The following is a 22,188-nucleotide window of genomic DNA, read 5'->3' as shown; positions in this document are numbered from 1 at the left end:
GCCTCTGGGACAACGGAGGGCAACTAAACTGGTGAACATGGGGTTACAACAGGTGGTGGTAGAGGAAACTAGGATGGGTGGGGGAGCTGGCGGTTCACTATTGGATGTAGTGCTGGTAAGACCCGAGGAGCTAGCCACTCACTCTAAAGTGGTGGACGGGATAAGCGATCACAATATTCCCGTTGTGGAGATTTGCCTGGACAAGAAGGTCATGAAAGGCAACAGTAGGCAAATATGGTTTTATGGGAGGGCAGTACAGACAAGGGTGGAGGAGTTTCTGGAAGAGAGATTCGACCAATGGAGCATAGGCATCGATGTGCAGGAACTGTGGAAGGATTTCAAAAAGGTGGTGGGAGATGCTCAAGATCAATATGTACCTAAAAAGAGGATTAATGTGGGAGGGGACCCACCTTATTATGGAAGGGAAATTCGGAAACTAAAGAGGAAGGGTAGACTGTTATATGCACTGGGGAAAAAGGAAGGAAAGAACACAGTAACAGAGGAGCTGAAAGAAATAGGAAAGCAACTGAATAGAGAGATAAAGAAGGCGAAGGAGGCCTATCTCGGGGACCTGATAGTACAGGGGACAAAAGGCAACTGGCAAAAGCTATACAAGTTTGTTAGAAGCACGAAGGGCACAGGGACAGGGGGAACCAATTTTGAGGAATCAGGAAGGTGAAATTGCAGCGGGATCCAAGGAAAAGGCAAACTTGTTGGCCATGCAGTACATGTCAGTGTTCGAAAAGGGAAAACAGTGGGAAAGGAAACATGCTGAGCATAGTATAGGGCGACACGAGAAACGGCTGGAGATCAGGAAGGAGGAAATTGAGAAAGTAGTGAAAAGGTTAGACAGCAGGAAAGCCATAGGTAAGGATGGCATAGAGAATGGGATGATAAAGCTGGGGGGGCAAGCCATGGTGAAGTACCTGGAGCTGCTATTCAGTAGATCGCTACAGGAGGGCAAGTTGCCGCAAGAATGGAAGGAGGCGGTGGTGGTACCTATATACAAGAAGGGGGGTAGCAAAGAGGACCCAGCCAGCTATAGACCAGTTAGTATCACGTCGGCAGTAGGGAAGGTAATGGAGAGGTTAGTGCACAGGCATGTAGTAGGGGAGCTGGACGGAAGGAAGTGGATTGACAGGAGACAGCATGGATTTCGAAGGGGATATTCATGTGAAACTCAGCTGGCTGGCCTGTTGGAGGAGCTGGTGGAGGGGGTAGCTAATGGTCTATAGATTGATGCCTGTTTCATCAATTTTGAAAAAGCATTCTATAAAGTTCCTCACGAAAAAATGATGAAAAAAGTGGAGGGAGCTATAAGTGACAGGAGGGTGGTGGGTTGGATTGGTGACTTCTTAAGCAACAGGACACAGAGGGTACGTGTGGAGGAGGAGATGTCGGAGGAAGGAAGGGTTACGTCAGGGGTGCCGCAGGGCAGTGTGCTCGGCCCACTGCTCTTCACCATAATGATGAATGATATAGGAGAGGAGATACAAGGGCATATTAGGCTTTTTGCAGACGACTGCGTGGTTTACATGGATGCGGAGAGAAATGGGTTACAGGATGATCTGTAAAGGCTGGAAGAGTGGGTGGAAAATAATGGTATGAAAATAAATGTGGAAAAGACGAAAGTGGTCAGGTTTACCAGGAAGAGGAAGATTGTCAGGAGGGAATATCGCTGGAGGGGAGACGTGATAAGTGAGGCCGACAGCTATAAATATCTAGGGGTGGTGCTGCAGGGTAACCTGGGGTGGGGGGAGCATGTAGACAAGGTAGTGAAGAAGAGCAGACAGGCCCTGGGCATGCTGGGACGAGTGCTCAGGGGGGAAAGCAGCAGCATACGTGACAAGGCCTATAAAACTATGGTCCGCCCCATGCTGGAGTATGCAGCAGCAGTGTGGGACCCATACACGGCAGTACTTGAGAGGGAGCTGGAGGGGGTGCAGAGAAGAGCAGCTAGATGGGTGAAGGGCAAGTGGAGGAGAACGGACAGAGAAGGGAAGGGGGAGTGCAGTACCACAGAGATGATGATAGGAATGAGATGGGAGAGCTTAAAGGATAGAAGACAGAAGGAGAAATTGGTCAAGATGTACCAGGTGCTGAGTGGAGTGGAAGGGTGGGGAGAGCTGGGGGTAAAGTCAAAATGGGAATGCCTAGAAGTAGGAAGGAAAATACTAGGAAGGTTTTCAAAGAGAGGAGGAGAACAGAAAGGGGGAAAAAATGCGATGGTCGTGAGGAAAGTAGGGGAATGGAATAGGCTGGAGGAGGAGTGTGTGTCGGCTGGGAGTGAAGACCAGTTCAGAAGGAGAGTGAGGGGAAAGTAGGGAGAATGCTTGCCACCGGGCACTTTGAACCCAATTGCAGCTATATATATTATATAGTATATATATTAACATACAACAGTTATTGATGTCGTACCGACCGAAGGCCATTAGCCCGGCCTCAGCCCGCAGTACTGGCTCCTGCTGGCGGAACGCACACCTCGCCAAGTCTCCACCCAGATGAGACGAGCGGCGTAACCTTGGCGCATGGAGGGAATGTCCCCCCCTCCGCACGCCAACCCCTGAGGCAGTTCTGATCAGCTCGCGGCCCGGAGCGGACGTGCGCGTATCGTGGGGAGCCTTCAAGTTTTGTCTCTCTGATTCCTCACGACTGGTAACTATAGTCATCACCAAATACCTTTTTCAACGCAACTCCCCACGTGACTCCGGGTCGGTTTTTTTTCTACGATGCAGGGATTAACCCGGCCGTCGCTAATTTTCAAGACAAGCCACCGAGTCTAGGGGACATGCTGGGGCCGATCGACCCACTCACAGTTAAACGACAGAGCTAGCTTGGCACCCTCCCGGAAATCACCCCAATTTTCACGTACAGCTCCTTAGACTCGCCGCGGGAATCGCACCCGAAACCCCGGCTGATGGCATTATGAATATAAAGATGACATCACACTGCTCTGGGCAGGATCAAAACCCGGGTCCCAGTACTGCCCACCGCATTCTGCGCTAAGGAAAGGTGACCACCGGCAACACCGACAGCATCAGATGTGTTTATTTGTTTAGTTTGATTTTATGCATTAAGATGGATGGCATAAGTAACCATTGTGTTTCATGTATTTCTAAAGAACAGCAACACAGACTGGCAAAGAGATGTTTTAAATTTGGTTGTTGTGCATGATGTCATGTCCCACCTTGCGTGTGGAAGTGGCGTCACTGGAGCTCCAGCTTCAGTCCAACGCGAACCGCTGCTGGAGCCGGACACTTTCTTGGGGAGATCCAGCATTTCTTTGTTGGTCACTGGTCGTTAGTTCCAGTAGTTAATTTTCCTTTGTGAAATGCTTTGTTTCGAGCTCCACGAGCGCCCTGACATTTTTGAGCATGAAACCTAATCCCATTATTTTGCGAAAGCCTTGCATCGCGTGGTATGCGCCCGGGCGAATTATATACAGAACGGGTCGACTCCGGACTTTCGTTTTAACTATTACCACAGTTATGCATTGCCAAGTTTTTTTTTTTTTATACATTACCGTCGCATTCACTTTATTACTCTCACCAAATGTCGCATACCAAGAGTTAAATGATACACATTAATAATATTTATAAACCAAACTTTATATTACGCCCATTACACTCTCATTTGTATAGGTTTACAACTGTCCAAATATATTTAAAAAAATTAAAAAAGACATGTGCATTCATTTTTCAATCAACTTGCTGTCGTCCGGGTTCTCGTGTTTGAGACCAGGCGGGCGTGTATCCTAGCGGGAAACTGGCTCTTATTGAAATTTTGTTCCGGGTTAGCTCGGCGTCTTACCAATTTTGGGTCTCATGGGTGCGTTGCCTCTGCGGGGCCCGCTAGAACCGTCGGCGAAGTTCGTGGTTGGAGGGGCCCCCTAGCTGGTATCACATCGCAGGCCCTGTGCAGCATAATACACCGATTCCTAGCTGGGATAGGGGGACTCAATATAATAACAAACACGAACTCGAGATTTATACCTTCGCTGGCATGTCGCGCACGGAGTGTGCGGAGTGGTTGCTTAATCAGGTGAATGATTAGAGTCGCAAATTACACTTACATTACACTTGCACGGCGTACAAGGAATTACCCTACAAAGTTACACTTAGTTCAATATGAGTGCACTGACGCACTGTCACTAGTTAAGCCCTCACGCCTGCCCAGGTAAAGGGGGATTTTGATTGGAGGCGGCCAATCCCGAAAATCGCTAACATGGCGGCGCCCGGATTCACCTGTGTGAATCGCGGCCTGCAGTTAAATTAGATACAAAGTTTACTCGCAGTTGTCATCGCCGCCTGTGCACTCGACATTAATGAAAGTTCACTGGTAGCGGGAGTCGGCCTGTGCCGTAAGATGAACTGCCCCGCGTAATATCTCGTGCAGGGAGTTTATAGTTAAGCGGCTGGGTTAGGCCCTACATTGTAAAAGGACAGGGGACGCACGGGGAGTTAACGTAACAAAGAAAATAGGTCTGGGTTGAAGTACCAGAAGTACTGTCCGGTGTGGACAAAGGATGATGGCTCCACATGGAACGCACGTCCACCCCGGTCCGCAAGTCGCTCGGTACTGGTGTTTGCCCTTGGCGCAAGGGAAGGTCTCAGCATTCTCTCGCGCCAAAGTTGCTAAAGTTCTGTTATTCGGAAATTATTTTAATAATAAGCTGAGAGCAGCTCTAAATTCGTACATTAATTATTGCTAATTAACCTGATTTGCAGATACTCTTGAATAATTATTGCTAACTAATTTACGTAAATTAAGTTTAAATATTAATAGTCACGCCAGAGACTGTTCATCACTTGCTGACTGCTCCAGTGGCTAGTTACACACAAAAAACGGTGAGGTAATATTTACGTAAACACACTATAATTAATTAAGGCTGAAGGCCGCAAAGGAGGCACTCTCAAACTTATTAAGGTAAGTTCACACATGAGTGACTTAGGCACCCCTACGTCGCACTTTCCTTGGCCGGGGTTTTTAATTAATAGTGAAGTTACTATTAATTTATGTTTAATTGTAAATGAACTGGGGTCGAGGTGTTTGATTAATTAGACATGGCCCTTGGTTCTACCTTGTCATCAGGGGCTCGCCTGACTCGGTTGGGCCATGGCTAGTGGTGCGTTCCGTTAGCGGGGTCGGATACTGGCGGAAGCAAGTTGGGCTTTTTGGGTGGTCTTCGGCTGGATGACGTCAAGTTTTAGAAAGTGTGTTCAAGTGAATATTTATGTACTTGATTTTCAGTTTACCTTTTTTCAGGGACTCTAGGATTGGGAAAAATAGTAAAATATAAACCAGTACCTTTTGTTTTGAAGAAATATTTGTTATACATCTTTTTCTCAGTCCTCCGAGAAGCCAAGTACTATTTTGAAAGGCATATGTTTTATCATTAATATTATTTAGGTTTTTAGGGTATGTACCAACAATTGTAGACATTATTACAATCGATGTTTTTATAATAAAATATAGTGGCTACATGTATGATCACAGGCTGCCAACATCTGCGCGCCAAAAATACAGGCAGCTGATATTTCCTTTTCCTATTTGCCAAGATGGCTGACAATCAAGAGCAGTTTTTACGGCTCTTGAATACACTTTTGAGTACTGACAATGCCGTTCGAACTCAAGCAGAGGTAGGTTTTATGTTTCAGAAATAATTTTATTTACATGGCTTTGTGAAAATGTGGATTGTTTTACACAAATTTTGTTATTTACGCATTGCAGTCTGTACATCATTGTTCTGTTTTGGCTATGGCAACGTGTTTGCGTCATAATTACTTTTGGGGAACTTTTGGATGTTACAATTGCGTAGTTGTGCGAAAAATTATAGTCTTACAGCCTCAAGTTCATTGATCAAGCTTGTCCGCCTGCATGACTTGTATGTGTGTAGAGGACAAAGGACAACACCTGTTAACTGAAATTTTCATTCTGGCTGCACTTGACTTTGTGCATTAGCTGTTTGTTGAAGAACATATGTATGTGTTGTTGCAGGAAGCGTACAACAATTTGCCGATCGAGTCAAAAGTGACATTTCTCCTCAGTTCTATACGTAACGGCAATGTCAATGAGGAAGGACGACAGTTGGCGGCAGTTCTGCTACGCAGACTGTTTTCAACTGATTTTACCGAGTTTTATACACAGGTTGGTGGTCAATGATTTAATAAAGTTCATGAAAATTTTTTGTGTTTTTTAATGTAACCGTTATAAATTAAATCGTGATTTGGGTTTTGTAAAACAAATTTTGTGTATTGAAATATCCTGGGTAAATATGTAGTTGGGCGGTATTTGCGAAAAAAAATGTTAAAAATCCGAAAATACCTTTATTTTATGCTCTTCAACGTCCTCTTTTCATTAAAAAAGCGGCGGTAAGAAATTCCAAATAATTTAGGAGATATCAAATTTTTAAGTTTCATCATATGTAGTTGAGCGGTATTTGCGAAAAAAATGTTAAAAATCCGTAAATACCTTTATTATATGCTCTTCAACTTCTTTTCATTAGAAGTGGCAGAGATAAGAAATTCCAAATACTTTCGGAGATATCAAATTTTTTAATTTTGCAATACAAGACCTGTGGAACCATTTGATCTCCGCTATTTTTGTTATTTTGCCGTGTGTTCGTGAATACGTGAATCGTCTATGCGTAATTAATAAAATGGTTGATTAGGTCAGGTCAGTTACATTATTAATACTTTCAAACTAAGCCGACATTAAAAATATTGTGAATTAATTTTAATTATTCTTTAGTTTTAAATTATTTATAATGTAACTGACCTTACCTAACAAACCCGTAACAAAGGATGCACAGTAACAACTCACGTAAATTTTTTTTGTTACTTATTACTTGCGCAACAATATCAAAATAACAAATAGGCCTAAGACTTTAAAATTAGAAACCTTAAAAACTCACCTAAGTTGGAGGCAGTAATTAAACACCGTTTTAAACAATAAATGAACTAAATAATCACGTATTGGTTTGTTTGAATTCTGGCCTATCACGAACAATCAAGTGACATCATTATCCAATAAAGAAAGTAGATACTCGTACGTAAACAAGAAACAATGATAATCACTGGTATTGTGATGAAATTTAAAAATTCTATATCTCCTAAAGTATTTGGAATTTCTTATCTCCGCCGATTTTAATGAAAAGAGGAAGTTGAAGAGCATATAATAAAGGTATTTTCGGATTTTTAACATTTCTTTTCGCAAATACCGCTCAACTACATATGATGAAATTTTAAAATTCGATATCTCCTAAAGTATTTGGAATTTCTTACCTCCGCCGCTTTTCATACAATAAAGGTATTTTCGGATTTTTAACATTTTTTTTTTTCGCAAATACCGCCCAACTACATATTTACCATATCCTGGACATAACATAAACTTGTGATATAACAATGAATTATAACATGTATATGAAAGGAAAAGATTTCCACAAGATGTGACATGATTTGTTTGTATTTAGATATTCAATATTTTGTTATGTACATGGTCTTTTCGACATACTAAATTGAAACAACACGCAGAATGTACCACGTGATCAATATACATAGGATCATGCCATCCGGATCAAGGGAGAAATTGGATACGCGATACAAAATGATTGCCAATTTTTGACGTGATAACGCCTTATAAATTGATGAATGCCGGCTGTACGCACAAAAAAGCATGACTCATTGTCATGTTTTGCCTGAGCCGAGCGTGCAAGAACCGGCCAACCACTGTGCGAGAAAATCTTCTATAATATCGAACAGGTTAAGGCGGGCTTTTTAACCAATTGTTTGTGATTATATTTAAACAAATTATTTAAATTATATTTTGCAAAAACTGTTAATAATATTTGAAAATTAAAAAAGTATGCAATTTGTCATCAATGTTTTCTTATGACGTTATCACGTTAAATTATCGTCCGTGAACCGACTTTACAGACAACCCACCATTTTTTTTCCCAAGGCTTTTAATATTACAGTAGACTGGGAACAAGTGGCAGACTTACTGGAGGAGTTTAACCGATGGCAGATGTCTGTTTCATCGATTTTGATAAAGCATTTGCCAGAGTAATTGATGAAGTGTGAGAGAGTCATAAGGGATAAGGGAGTGTTTGAGTGTACTGACTACTTTCTTAAAAATGGAACAGAGTCAGTAAGGGTGTGGGATGAGTTGTCTGGTGAGGGATGTGTCATGTCAGTGCGCCACAGGGCAGCGTGCTTGGCCCACTGCTCTTCACCAACCTGACGAGTGGGTAAAAGTTACTTATCACGTATCCAAGTTAATCCCTTGATCCTGATGGCATGATCCTGTACACATTGATCCTGTGGAACATGGTGCTTGCTGTTTAATTAAGTACGTCGAAAGATCCTGGACTTTACTAAAAGCTTGTGGTATAAAAATGAATTACGATCGCAAGTTGAAGACAAAAATTTAATTCCCAAGACCTAACATAATTTGTTTGTATTGTTATTTTATTGTGAAATTTATTATATCATCAGGGCTGGTTGACATGGTAGATTTTAAAAATTTTATCCCCTAGACTCGAAGAGATGTAAGAAACAGGAATAGTAGACATACATTTGATTCAGTATTGTGTGTATTATTGGTAGATGGCACATAGATACTAGAAAAATAATGAGCAAAAGTATTAGATAGTAAAATGAAACACTGTGAGACGTCACCATTTGTATTAAGAGATTGTTTCACTATATCTGTTTTTTATAATTATCATTTATTTCCTGAATTTCCTAGGACTATTATTTACATTATTATTTATTCTTTGAGAGCGACAGTCTTTATGCTTGATAAGATTTTTAACTATTTTTTGTAATAAGAAAAATAAGTATAATACCTATTAAAAGTTATTTCATTTGTAAAGTTTGTGAAATTTCTTTTTTGACTTCCTTTTAAGGCTTGATATATTTCTTCATAAAACCAACGGCTATGTTTAGTAGCCTTTTTTAGTTATCGGAATAAAATAATTGGTAAATATTTACAATCGCGGTAGATGCCAAAAAAAATGCTAAAAATCCGAAAATACTTTTATTCTATGCTCTTTCACTCCTCTTTTCAAATCAACCGGCGGAGATAAGAAATTCCAAATACTTTAGGAGATATCGAATTTTTTAATTTCATGATATGTAGAGTCGCGGTAGATGCCAAAAAAAATGCTAAAAATCCGAAAATACTTTTATTCTATGCTCTTTCACTTCTTATTTTCAAATCAACCGGCGGAGATAAGAAATTCCAAATACTTTAGTAGATATCGAATTTTTTAATTTAGCAATACAACGCCCGCTTAACCGTTCAAACGTCGCCATTTTTTATTTTGACGTGTGTTAGTGAATGCGTAATAAATAAAATGGTCGATTAGGTCAGGTCAGTTACATTATAAATACTTTCAAACTAAGTGGACATTAAAAATAATGTGAATTTAATTTAATGGTTCTTTAGTTTTAAATTATTTATAATGTAACTGACCTGACCTAACAAAACCCGGACAAATGATGAACATTAACAACTCACGTAATTTTTTTTTACTTATTACTTGCGCAACAAAATCCAAATAAAAAAATACTTTAAAATTAGAAACGTTAAAAACTCACCTAAGTTGGAGGCGGGTACATTTCCTTTGCCACTATAAGGAAATGATGTAGTCGTTCACCTACGTCGTGATACCTCCGACGGAACATGAATTCCGCAAGGTACCCGACGTAGTGGTTAACTCGTCGACCATATCGTGGCACATTTTGCCTTACTTCCCGCCAAAGTCTCTCTATTCTTTGGGTGTTCGCCCTTGTGTCGGGATCAACAAAGTTCATACTATGATTTACCTTCAGGTGAAGATAATCATGCTGTGAAAGACAATTATAAGCACGCCAACAGTCGCTTATAATTGTCGTTCCAGGCGAAATGTACTTCTTGATCACGCGCAAGAGCGTTCTGCTAGTACGATCTTTGACAGGAATGAGAAAAATGTTATCACTATTTCTCTCAATACCGCCAAAAACCCACTGACCCTGAATGACTTGCCCCTTATTATTCTTACGTTTGCCAATTTTAGCTTCATCAATTTCGACAACTTTGCCCGGCCCACCCAATTTCCCTACATTTACTTCCAAACTCCACTTAATTAAAACTTCCCTACAAAAGGACGTCCAATCTACAACGGTTTTCAAGCTGACATTACAATTGAACTGAATAAATACTGTATTAGGGTGATGAACTGTTAAAAAAAAATAAGTTATCTTCAAAATAGTTTCAATCGAAAGATTACTTTTGGAGAACCACGTGCCGTTCCTGAATGATTTTTTGAAACAACAAGGTACCCTTTTAACTTTTTTATTGGCACGGGTTATTGTTGACCGGTGACATTGAAAAAATCCGCTGTCCTCGGGCAACTCAATTACCGTCCCACATTGGTCGTACTTTACCTAAGAACTCAAAACTCCATGATCAACTAAATATTCAAACAACAATTTCCAATCATCACACAAATGCACAAAATCGAATACATTCAAGGAACACCCGCTGCATAGCTGACTATTCCCAGAAACACAGGCCATTTTAAAGACAGAATATATCAAAATAAAGATAGACGATTCCCCAGAACGACTACAACATCGAATGATCAAATGGCAGAAGTTGACCGATTAATTAAACATCGTATTGAACAATAAATGAATAAATAATCACGTATTGGTTCATTTGAATACTGACCAATCACGGAATAAATAATCACCTATTGGTTCATTTGAATACTGGCCAATCACGGAACAGTCACGTGACAAAATTGTCCAATAAGAAACATGATACTCGTAAACAAGAAACCTTATTATCTATGACAAGAAACAATGGTGATCGCCGCATACTACGCAGGTATTGTGATGAAAATTAAAAATTTCGATATCTCCTAAAGTATTTGGAATTTCTTACATCCGCCGGTTGATTTGAAAAGAGGAAGTGAAAGAGCACAGAATAAAAGTATTTTCAGATTTTTAGCATTTTTTTTGGCATCTACCGCGACTCTACATATCATGAAATTAAAAAATTCGATATCTCCTAAAGTATTTGAAATTTCTTACCTCCGCCGGTTGTTTTGAAAAGAGGAAGTGAAAGGGCACAGAATAAAAGTATTTTCAGATTTTTAGCATTTTTTTTTGGCATCTACCGCGATTGTAAATATTTACCAAATAATTAATTTTTTCACATATTACAAGTGTTTAACTGTTCCACAAGAATATTCACATCAGAAGTATTGTAGAAATTAGAACAATTGTGATCTTTTATAGAGTTGTATACTCCAAAATAATCTCCAGTTTATAATTCCTGTAGGTAGAGTCAGTAACAATATTGGTAGAAATATCAGCCATAAAAATTTTTATAGCTAGAGCAGGATGATACAAGTCTTCTTTGACTAGCATTTCAGTTGCTTTCTCAACTTCACATTGAGGCAGAGTAGTAAAACGAAGGTCAAAGAAGTTTTTGGAAGGTTGAGATATGTTAAACTGTAGTAAGCTCACATTTGAAAGAAAAAAAATCAAGTAAATACTTACTGTGCCTTAGCTTTGATTTGAACATGCATAATATTGAAAGTATGATTTACCAATTAACACGAGGGACATTGAAATCACCAAGAATAAAATTATCCTGGTAGTTGGCTGCTAGTTTATCTTCAAGGGCTTGAAAATACGTAGCATTGTTATTTGGTGTTGTTTTAGGAGGAAGGCAGATATTGCCTAAGGCTAAGAAATTATTTGGAGTAATTTATATTTTAACTCAAACCGCTTCAATACAGGATAATCAAAGTTCGGGATGTCGCGTACTGATGGAAATTTGGACTTGTTAACTGCAATCAGCACACCACATCTTTCCACCATTGTAAATGGTGGACTTAGGTATCATTTTTAAAAGTTAAGTAATAAGTGTGAAGTAATGTGAGTTGATGCTATACTCATTAAACCAAGTTTCAGTCAATCAAATTATTTCATAATGGGTGTTAATGAGATTTTCAAAAAACTCGGTAGATTTGATTTTTAAGTCCTGTGCCATTTTGATAGACAATGTCCCATTCCTTGAGTTTAGGCATTTGCCGAGCATGTATAAATTACGTTGCTTCTCCGGGTACTGTGGAAAGTGATGATGATGCTGCGGAACAGTCGGTGGATGGCATCAGGCTGGCATTATCATGAGCATTAGATGATTTTGTGTGCTGGCTATTTACTCTTGGTGTAATTTCCCGTAGAAGGGGCTGATGAGGCAGCCGCTAGGCCAGAAGACAATATTGTTAATCCTACGAGAATCCTCTTCCAGCACAGATGTATAGAGTGAGCATGTGTGTTGTATTCAGTGCGTAGCTTGGTCACCATTACTTGAGAGAGATTAAGTTCATTGGTGATGTAATCAACAACCTCTTGTTCATGTACTGACGGTTCAAAACAAGTTACAAATAGCACTTTGGTTTTTTTATGCAATAGTTTTGAAATTGCTTTCGGAGTAGAAACCTTTCTGACACCTATTTTCATGGGCATTTTTTTCCAGTTCAGAGGTAAATGATTTTAAATCAGGATTAAATTAGCAGTGGACTTTGCAAATGTTGCACTATGGTGAAACCTTTTTCATCGACCTGTTGTTTGTTTTTATACTGATGATGTTAATCCTTTGTTTTAGCAAAATAACTTTTACTCCTGTTTCAATATTATGAAGTGGCAGAGAGATGTGTTAAATGGATGCTAAAGCACTTTCGTAAAATATTGGCAAAGTTAAATTTTTGTTAGCTTGAAGTGTACTGGTGCGAACTCTCTCCCAATAGACTTCAGTTCTTGCTAGCAAGTACAGCTAAGAAAACTAGGTTGGGGCTAGTTATTTTACTAGCAGGTGGTGGAGGAATTAAAATGATGATTAATTAAGTTTAAGCACAACATAGATTTCAAAGGAAACATGACTAACTTAATTATACAAAATGCTAAAAAAAAATTACAAGGTCACTAGGCAAACTACAAGAACAAGCGTACATATCAAGTTTAATGTCAAAGATAAATAATGGTGCTCATGAGCATACATGGCCTCCAGGGCAAAGGGTTTACAGAATTGAGTGCAGCATACACAGCAAACACTAACGAAGCAACAAACTAGAGACAGAAATCTTAAATTATAGCGCTCACATTACATTGCATACCTACAACTAATTATTAAGTTACAAGCCACAATGACAGAAATATCAAAGAATAATTAAAGTTATTACATACTGGACTCTACTAAGATAAAGGCTATGGCACTAAAAGTAACTTGTACTACTGAAAAATAGTGGGCCAAAATACAAGAAACAGGATTAGGAAAACATTGTCTACCCATAATCACATGTCAACCTTAGCAAAATACATTAAAGAAAATGTAAATGAAGAAAGGACTCTGAATAGCATTCCTAAAATATCAGCAATGCCTCCTGGAGGAACTTCGTGGAGAATCATGACTGTTATTCGTAATGGCACGCAGCCAAAAGCACAAGTTATCCAGACTTGATGTAGAAGTGCCAGTTGAAAGAGATAATATATAAAGAAAAAAGACACTTCAGTCCACACTACATGCTCAAGGTGTGGTCACAGCACACCGACAGTGAAACACTAGAGTTGATAATTTGCCAGGACTCACCTTGGGGGTGAGTCCTGGCAAATTATCAACTCTAGTGTTTCACTGTCGGTGTGCTGTGACCACACCTTGAGCATGTAGTGTGGACTGAAGTGTCCCTAGCTGGGACACTCCAGCGTGTAAGGCCCTTCGAGTAGACGACCAAGTGCGGGCTGAGACAGTTGACGCACTCGTCTTCTACTCGAAAGTATCGCTCGTGCATGCGAATGGAGAGGGGTGGTAGGGTAAGGTGTGGAGGGGGAACATGAGGGGAAGGAGAGGCGAAGACTAGAGCGACGCAGCATGTTCTTGACGTTGTGCAGCTCAAGCTATGCAGTAAAACTAATGCTTGGTTCATAACAGTTTCTTCAGCAGTCTTTTCAAGGGCTTTTGAATTTATGGACATCTGAAAGAAGTTTGTTTTCGTATTTATGGATTAAATAATGCATTTAAACACCAGGGTTGTTATGCCTCCATAATATCCTTTAAAAGTCCTTAATTTGTCTGTAATTGACTAAGGGACTTCAAAAGTCCTTAAATTTTACTGATAATCCTTAAAAGTCTTTAATATAGATTGATTAGTATAAAAAAATTGATAGATGTGGGTATTTTAATGTTCATTTGATTCCTACTTTTCAGCTAACAGCACATGAGCAGTACAATTTGTGAATTTTGGGCCACACGTTCTTTGAACTTATAAAGTATTTGTTTTTAGTGATCAAACTAAATATTATGTTTATAAATTTTAGATACATTCTATGCTTTGGTTACATATATTCTGGACAATAAGGGCTTATCTGTAAGAATTGAACCAACAAACAAATTTTTTTTTTGCATTATCTTTCTATTTAACATTATTTTCTTGAGGTATTTTGTTATATTACAAATAGTTTTTAATATCTTTTGATAGTGATAAGAACTCCTTAATTTTTGATTTTGCTAGAATATACAAAATATGAATACATATTTACAGTTTATAGTCACATCATTATATGTATTCACACCATTATATTAAACATAAAAACAAACAAAAAATTACATGAAACCATAAAAGGTGTAGTACGGTTTAGAGAGAAATTTCAAAAAGCTGGGATTTATGTTATTTACCAAATTAGTAACCAAATATAATTCCTGATTTATGTCATTGCTGATTAAGCTCTACTGTTTTTCCCTTTTATTTAAATGATTCATGCAGTGGGGAATTTAGATTAAATACCATATGTTGTACAAACCACCATTGCAGTTTTGTACTGTATGCAATGGGGAAAAATTCATAAATGCAAAATTAGAAATAAAGTGAAAATATAAACCTTTAGGAAACAAGCCTAAATCAGCTGATTTTAAACAGTTAAATCCAAACATGAACTTAAACTGGTATTATGGACAAGACGACCACAGTACAGATGAACCACAGTGGGCTTAGAATGGCGAGACAGTTTCACCAACGACATTAACCGCACACAGACAACGCAGCAAACATACGAACACAAAGATGGAGCATTGACAGATCTTTACGGGCGACAACGCCGACAAACGTGGTAAGTTTCCAATCGCAAAACGGTGGCGACTTTTCGGGGACTGGCGTATGTTCCCTTCATCAGGCACAAACCTACTCCTGAACAGAGGCGAAGCCAGGGTGGGGTTTTAGGGGTTCAACACCCTTCCCCCCCCCCCCCCCCCCCCCCCCCCTTGCACCAAATCTTTAATTAATTTCTTATTCATCACTCAAACAAATTTCATATTAAAATAAATAAAAAATTTTACTATTACAATATTTAAATTTAAGAACCGAAAACTGCTAAAATAGCACTATTTTACACCTTTAAATTCAAATTTTCCCAGGGGAGGACCCCCGGACCCCTCGCTTTAATACGGGTGGAGGGGGGGGCTATGCTTCTTAACGCCCCTCATACACAAATCCTGGCTACGCCACTGCTCCTGGAAGGTTGTAGCTAGGTACAGGGGGAATCCGAGAAGGGCTTTCTCTTGCTGCTGGTCACGTTACAGGGATCTGAACTTCAAAATGGAAAGTGTCTAGGAGTGAGTCAGTCTCACGGAGAGATGTTCCCGCCGGCAGCTCCCGCCCGAGGCGCAGAAGTCCCTGCGCGAGGAGGTGCTGCTGGCGGTGCAGCTGGAGCGGAGCGACGCGATACGCCGCAAGGTGTGCGAGGTGGCGGCGGAGGTGGCCCGCAACCTGCTCGACGAGGACGGCAACAACCAGTGGCCCGAGTTCCTGCAGTTCATCTTCCAGTGCGCCAACTCGCCGGAGGCCCGCCTGAAGGAGAGCGCCCTGCGCATGTTCGGGTGGGTCCCGCTCTCTCTCGGAATAACTACAGCGAGTTGGGTCAGCCCGAAGAATTTATTCATTTTGAATCCTGGAAATGTCATGCCCCAGTCTGACATCGCTCAGACTGTGAAAGATCCTTTTTTTTTTGTTTATGTTTTAGCGCTCAGTCATGCACACAATATAATGATGTGTGCAGGTTTCGTTCAAATTTTAATTTCTATTATTATTATTATTATTATTATTATTATTATTATTATTATTCTATTTACAGATAAAGGTATTGGGACATAACCACATATGTAGTGAATTTGGATATGTAACCTCATTTAATTAATTTACCGGTAACAGTTAATTAGTGTTAAGGTGCAGAAGACACTTGTTAATGATTCTAATTTGTGTGTACTTTTTTGTATATTTCAAATGACCAGGGGGGGGGGGGGGGGGAATATGTAAAAACTTGGAAAGTATAAAGAGAGGGATGTGTTATAATGTATTTATTGTTTTACCGTGATGGAAACAATAAGCAAATAAATATACACCTCGTCAGATAAAATGTCAAGTGATGCTTACGTTTTTATATATTAACTATATATAACTTCATTATCTCTCATGGTGAAAACAAATCTATCCAATCTTGCAGTTCTTCACAATTGTTAAAATTTGAACATAAAATTATCGTTTCTTGACTAAGAGGTGGGAATGTTGAATCATCTCAGTATGTTCACTTGTTATGGTGAGAGTTTCTTACACAATTAATTTTTGTACTTTGTGTGTAATCACACGTTAACATTTAATTAATATCAGATTTTTATGGAAAATAATTCTATTAAACGAACACTAGTATCAAAATTATTGTTAACAATTAGGAACAGAAAAAGTTGAAACGTTTCCGTTGCAATGTTTGGAAATTAATTTATTTTCTTTTGTTTCCGACCTGGCAGCAAACAAAACTTTGCGTAGCCGCTGCATAAATTGAGAAATTATGGGCAAAGTTATTAAATTGTATAAGTATATAATATTTTGAATTTGTTTGATATTCAAGGATCAATCAGAAAAATTAATTTAATTTTGGTGTGCATCTCTTATTGAATCACTGTTAAACAATAAATGCTTACAAATTTATTTTAATTTTTCTGAATGCAATTGTTTAGTCCAGTATATTAAAAATTAGTTTAACGTAAAAATGTAGCATATAAATTTTACTTCTATTTTTGGTGAAGTATTACAAAACAACTTTTATAAAAATAGAAACGATAACACTGAAATGTATTGTTTTAAAAATTAAATTCGGCTTAAATAAACCAATAAAATCTTGTCTCTAGGTATTACAAATAGTTTTCTGGTTCTCTTGATAGTGGTGTAGAACGTGAAGGCAATGGGTCCTTAAAAATTTCCTTACTTTGTCTTCCTAAGAGGGCAGGAACCACGTCAGGGTAGTGTCGGAGATCCTGGTTGAAACGGAGTGCAGCCTTGCGGGAGGTGTGACGTGAGTGTTGCTGGAGGTTTGGGGATAGAGAGGCGAGGTGGTGACGCTGGGGGGTCTGGCTTGCAGGGCCCTGCCAGGCATGTTCGGCAACCAGCAGGCGGCGTACCTGGACCTCATCAAGCAGATGCTGCAGCAGGCTCTACTGGACACCACCAGCTACGAGGTGCGCTTTGGGTGTAACACTCCTCCCTGCTCGGTGCTAACTCGCCCCCGGGGGAAAACTAAAATACAAGCTACTCTTTCAGCTTAGAAGTTGACTTTGCAAAGCCAATTATTTTTACTCTCTGTTAGGGCCACGCCTACCTGGGCACACGTACAGTGTTCAGAGATTAAGGAAAAGCGCGATTTGAAAACTACTCAAGATATCCAAGAGGGGTTTGTTTACGAATAGCGTTTTAAGTAGTTTTGTTTCCGGATTAAGTTTTTAATCTGCAATATTAGGAGAGGGGGTTTTTTGATTAATTTTTAGGCATTAATCAACAGTGCAGATTCTTGAAAGTACTTACAACCTTGTGTTACAACTTTATCTTAATTTATTCACCACATAATATTACGGTCACCGCTCTGGTTTCATAGTTGTCCTATGGATAGAGACCTGAAAAAATAGCATTTGCTATAAAGCGAAAAATAACGCGAATTTCGGCCTTTTATTTTGAATAATGCGAATTTCAGTCTTTTGTGCTAAAAACGCGAATTTTAGCATTTTGTTTGGTGTTCTATTTTTTTAATTTCAATTTCATTAGTACACTTTGACTGCCATTTACTTAATATTAAACCAATTAGGCAATTACTTAAAGTACCGTATAATTAGGGGTAGTCAAATTTCGTTAATGACGAAATCGCGAAATTTTAAAAAAATCACTTGCACATGATGTGTAATACAAATAACCTTACTTGGTAGTGATAAGACGTTAATATACTGCATTTCGTTTTAACGAAATTTGCTGTGATGCGCGAAATCCGTAGTTTTTCACGAAATATGACGAAATCGCGATATTCGCGCGAAATTAACCTTTTTTATCGCGAAAAATCACGTTGAATCATTCTGGAACTTCCACAAAACGTTTATTATTCCAAGAGGTTATATGTGAGACGCCATCTTTGCTTTTGTTTTTCTCTAGCACCCATAGAGTAGAGTGTGGCAATAAACATTATCACTTTAGCTACTGGTGGACAAATCACAGATGGCGTTGGTAGTTACGAGTGTCGAAATGTTCTATGATTTTGTTTTCACGAGTGCGTGTCTGTCGAGTTTAAGTTCTTTATTTCCGAGTGGATGCAATATGTCTCTCTTCCGCATCTATGATCGTTTTCCGTTGAAAGTTTTTGTGTCATTTTGGTCATATTACCGTGGTCACTGGATAAACGTATAAAATGCCGAAAGTTGTGTTTTCGAAAGAGCTAAATAATATGACGACGAAGGATTTTACGTGTTCAGTAAAGAAAAAGGCATCATGATGTGCAAGTCGACTGGAAAATAAAATACACGTGTGAAAAACACTGTAAATTTCGAGCATCGCACAAGGTGAACAAAGCATCGGGTTCTGGAACTAAGCGTCAAGTTACTCTAGAACCATATATTTCACGAATGAAAATTATTACATCCAGACGTACGCCTACCCAGTCTCCGTCGTCGCACACGTTTCTACGAGACGTAGAAGGCCATAAAACGACAAAAATTACATTATTTTGCCGACCGCAAATGCGTCTGGTGACGCAATCGTCGATAGGCCTTAACTCAATCTTTGTTCCTTTCTCTGAATCAGCCAAACGCAGTCCAGAAAAATAGCGTCACTTCCATATTAGACAGTCAAATCATAACTTTCAAAATGCTAATTGTTGTATTTGGGCGTCCTAGCCGAGGCGACTATTTATTTTCGTAGTTGTCACGGCAATGCACGAAAATAAATGCCGGCCAAGAGTGCCAACATATACATGAACAAATACCGCACACGCAGTTGAGGCGGTGAAAAACGTAAACAAACAAAAAAACAATACTCTGTACTGTTGAATAAGTACAGTGTTTTGGTGGGGACTAGTTTGCAGGAAATATATAATAGCTGATTTTCTGAGATAGGTAGTCAAAATGGACTTGAGCCACTAACGTTTCTGATCAGTTTCCGATTTTTTTTGTATGTAATATTGAGAATTTTAATTACAAATGCAGCGTGCTAAATTTTAGACGTGAATGTACTTCAAAACATTGATTTTGATAAATTTCGACCAAATAAAACAATTATTCCATCAAACATATACTTACATGTGTATAAAATTATAATGACGAAATAGTTATTTTTTCTAACTAAACAATTTTTTTTTTCACCGAAATTTGCCACCGAAATAACTCTTTTTATTCACCGAAATGGGCCTTTTTTATTTACCATTTTTCATTGGCCCTACGTATAATTACGCAACCCGTTCTTAGTATCAATTACAGTAGAACCTCGATGATACGTTCCCGTTTCATACATTTTCCTGTGTCATACGCCGATTAATTTTGGTCCCGCCGAAAGTTCTATATTTACAATGGTTTACTTTCCCGGAACATACACTTATAAAATCTTTAATTTCCCGTTTCATACGTTTTTACGAAGCGGAAAAGTCCTAAAATTCACAAATGTTTTTGTTATATTCCTCCTGATAAACTACGTTTTAATGCTTTTATTTTGAAAAACGTTCATTGTTTACCTTTGCAAACGTAAGAAAATAACTTTATCGCACCATAGATATGGATAGTATCGGGAAGACTGTGCACTTCGCTATTAGCATCTATGGCCAGCACCAAGCGAGACTAGTGGCGCGAATGATTATGAAAATGGTGCACGCGATTTACCAAGGCACGGATCTCATATTTTGTGCATTCATTAATCTTTGAACTGAATATACTTGTTTGTTATTGTTTTCTTACGATCGGATTGTTTTATATTTTACGTTTCTCAAGTTAAAATTTTATTGAAAATTGTTCTGTTGCATAAAGTTGTTTGTAAAATGAAACAAACCAGCAAAAATTTCTGTTTTTCTTTTTACAATAGCCTAATTTTTTTATTTCTAATTTAGGCTTGGTGACTTTTTCCCTCTCCAAGAAAGGACTGCTTTACTTTATTATGGACTGTATTTTACATTTCTGGTAGTTTTATTATATGTATATATAATGATGAATTCATATCTTTCATTAATATGATGCAATTATTTACACATCCTTAACTGAAAAAAAAGGTAAATACCATACAAAAATAACACCTATTTCCAAGAAAAATAACACATATTTCTTAAAAAAATAAAACCTACATTTTCAGGTCTCTACCTATGGATGATGAGAAGGCTGCGCGTCAGTTCACAGCCTTGCGCTTAGAGGAAATAACACTATTAGAAGCACCAGCCTCACTAACACACATACACCCTGACTAGGTGGACCCCATGAGAGTGTTTTAAAATTAAAATGCAGCATATAACATTTTTAAAATGTTGATTAATAAAGTACATGTTACTTAAGCTCTTAAATATCCTCAAGTAAATTGTCTTTCTCGAAACATAACTTATTATAAATTCACATTTTAGAGCTTGCGTCACTAAAATCTTAAATGCTACGTGTAAGCAAAGTATTTTAAGTAGTTCAATTTGTCCCCTAAAGACCTGCCTCCTGTAGCCATCGTAATGAAAAACTGTTTTATCCACATGTTTAAAAAAAAATGAAGTTAATATTCAAGTGACCTTTTCTTTTAAAAATTATAAACATTAAAAGAGACTGTTCACTCACGAAGGCTTGCCTCTGGAAGCCACCACAATGAAAAATATTTGATATATGTGTAGGAACAAAATTATATGGTGAATTGCGATATAACCAAAATAACACCAAAAAGTCTGTACAACACCAAAAGGCAAGTAAATGCACCATAAAACACTGAAATGCAAAACATTCATTAAATAGATCAGCATTTTTAATTAAAACATTAACCAATTCACAAGACCATAATTATTTAATATATTAATTTTAAGAATATAGTTTTTTTTAGCATGAAGGTTGCACCAAAATGTATATACTAAAAATATAACAATTTTTTTTATCTTGCAACTGTTATTAGTAACTAATTTTTACATTACGACGTTGGTACATTTTACAAACACACAAATTCTTTCTGATTTATTTTTATTGTTCCGAATAGTTGGACTGGCTTATAACCAATCATTATACTGTAATTATTACAAAGTATATCATACATCAGTCAAAATGACACTGGTTTGGTGAAATAAGTATAATGAAACTTTGAAGTTAGATTTGTTTAATATTAACATTAACTATATGAATAAAAAATTTGTAAAAAGTAAAAACATTACCACCAAAATATTCGGTTTTAAGAAAGAATTGGACTAAAAATAAAACCAGAAAATCTTGTATCTATTAATAGTTTATATTAAAGTCTACAGTGTTTTGTTTTTTAGTAATCCAAAATTTGGTTCAAATTTACCATGTTATATATTTTTGTAAATTGAGTTGAATGCACATAATCGTTAACTTCCTAACCAGTTATTTTCCCCTTTCTTATTGATTGCAAGACTACTGCAGTTAGGCACAGCCCGGTGGCTAGCATTTACCCTAATTTGCTCTCCATTCCATCACACTCTTCTCCAAGACATTCCATTCCCCTTATCGTTCTCACTACCCTCTAGTTTATCCCCATTTCTGGTCTCCGTCTCTCCTTGAACCCTTTCCTGGAGTTCTTGCTCCTACTTCTAGGCCTCCTCCATGCAACTCGTCCCAACTCTTCCCAACACTGGTCAGTAATTAGTGCAG

The 22,188-nt window shown here is 38.3% G+C and overlaps 1 protein-coding gene across 1 annotated transcript in view; it reads left to right on the top strand.

The window, feature by feature from the left end:
• The first annotated feature begins 5,534 nt into the window (after positions 1 to 5,534).
• LOC134531998 (importin-5) overlaps positions 5,535 to 22,188 on the top strand; it is a 57,842-nt gene continuing 41,188 nt past the window's right edge. The window contains exons 1-4 of the mRNA XM_063368118.1: positions 5,535 to 5,639; positions 5,998 to 6,147; positions 15,701 to 15,927; positions 17,463 to 17,559. Coding sequence (XP_063224188.1) covers positions 5,559 to 5,639; positions 5,998 to 6,147; positions 15,701 to 15,927; positions 17,463 to 17,559 — 555 coding nt within the window. The 5' untranslated portion in view covers positions 5,535 to 5,558. The remainder of the gene's footprint in view (positions 5,640 to 5,997; positions 6,148 to 15,700; positions 15,928 to 17,462; positions 17,560 to 22,188) is intronic.

The sequence above is a fragment of the Bacillus rossius genome, chromosome 5, assembly GCF_032445375.1.
Source record: "Bacillus rossius redtenbacheri isolate Brsri chromosome 5, Brsri_v3, whole genome shotgun sequence".
In the NCBI taxonomy this organism is placed as follows: domain Eukaryota; kingdom Metazoa; phylum Arthropoda; class Insecta; order Phasmatodea; family Bacillidae; genus Bacillus; species Bacillus rossius.
Note: the sequence above shows the minus strand (reverse complement) of the source record. Positions and strands in the feature narration are given on the sequence as shown.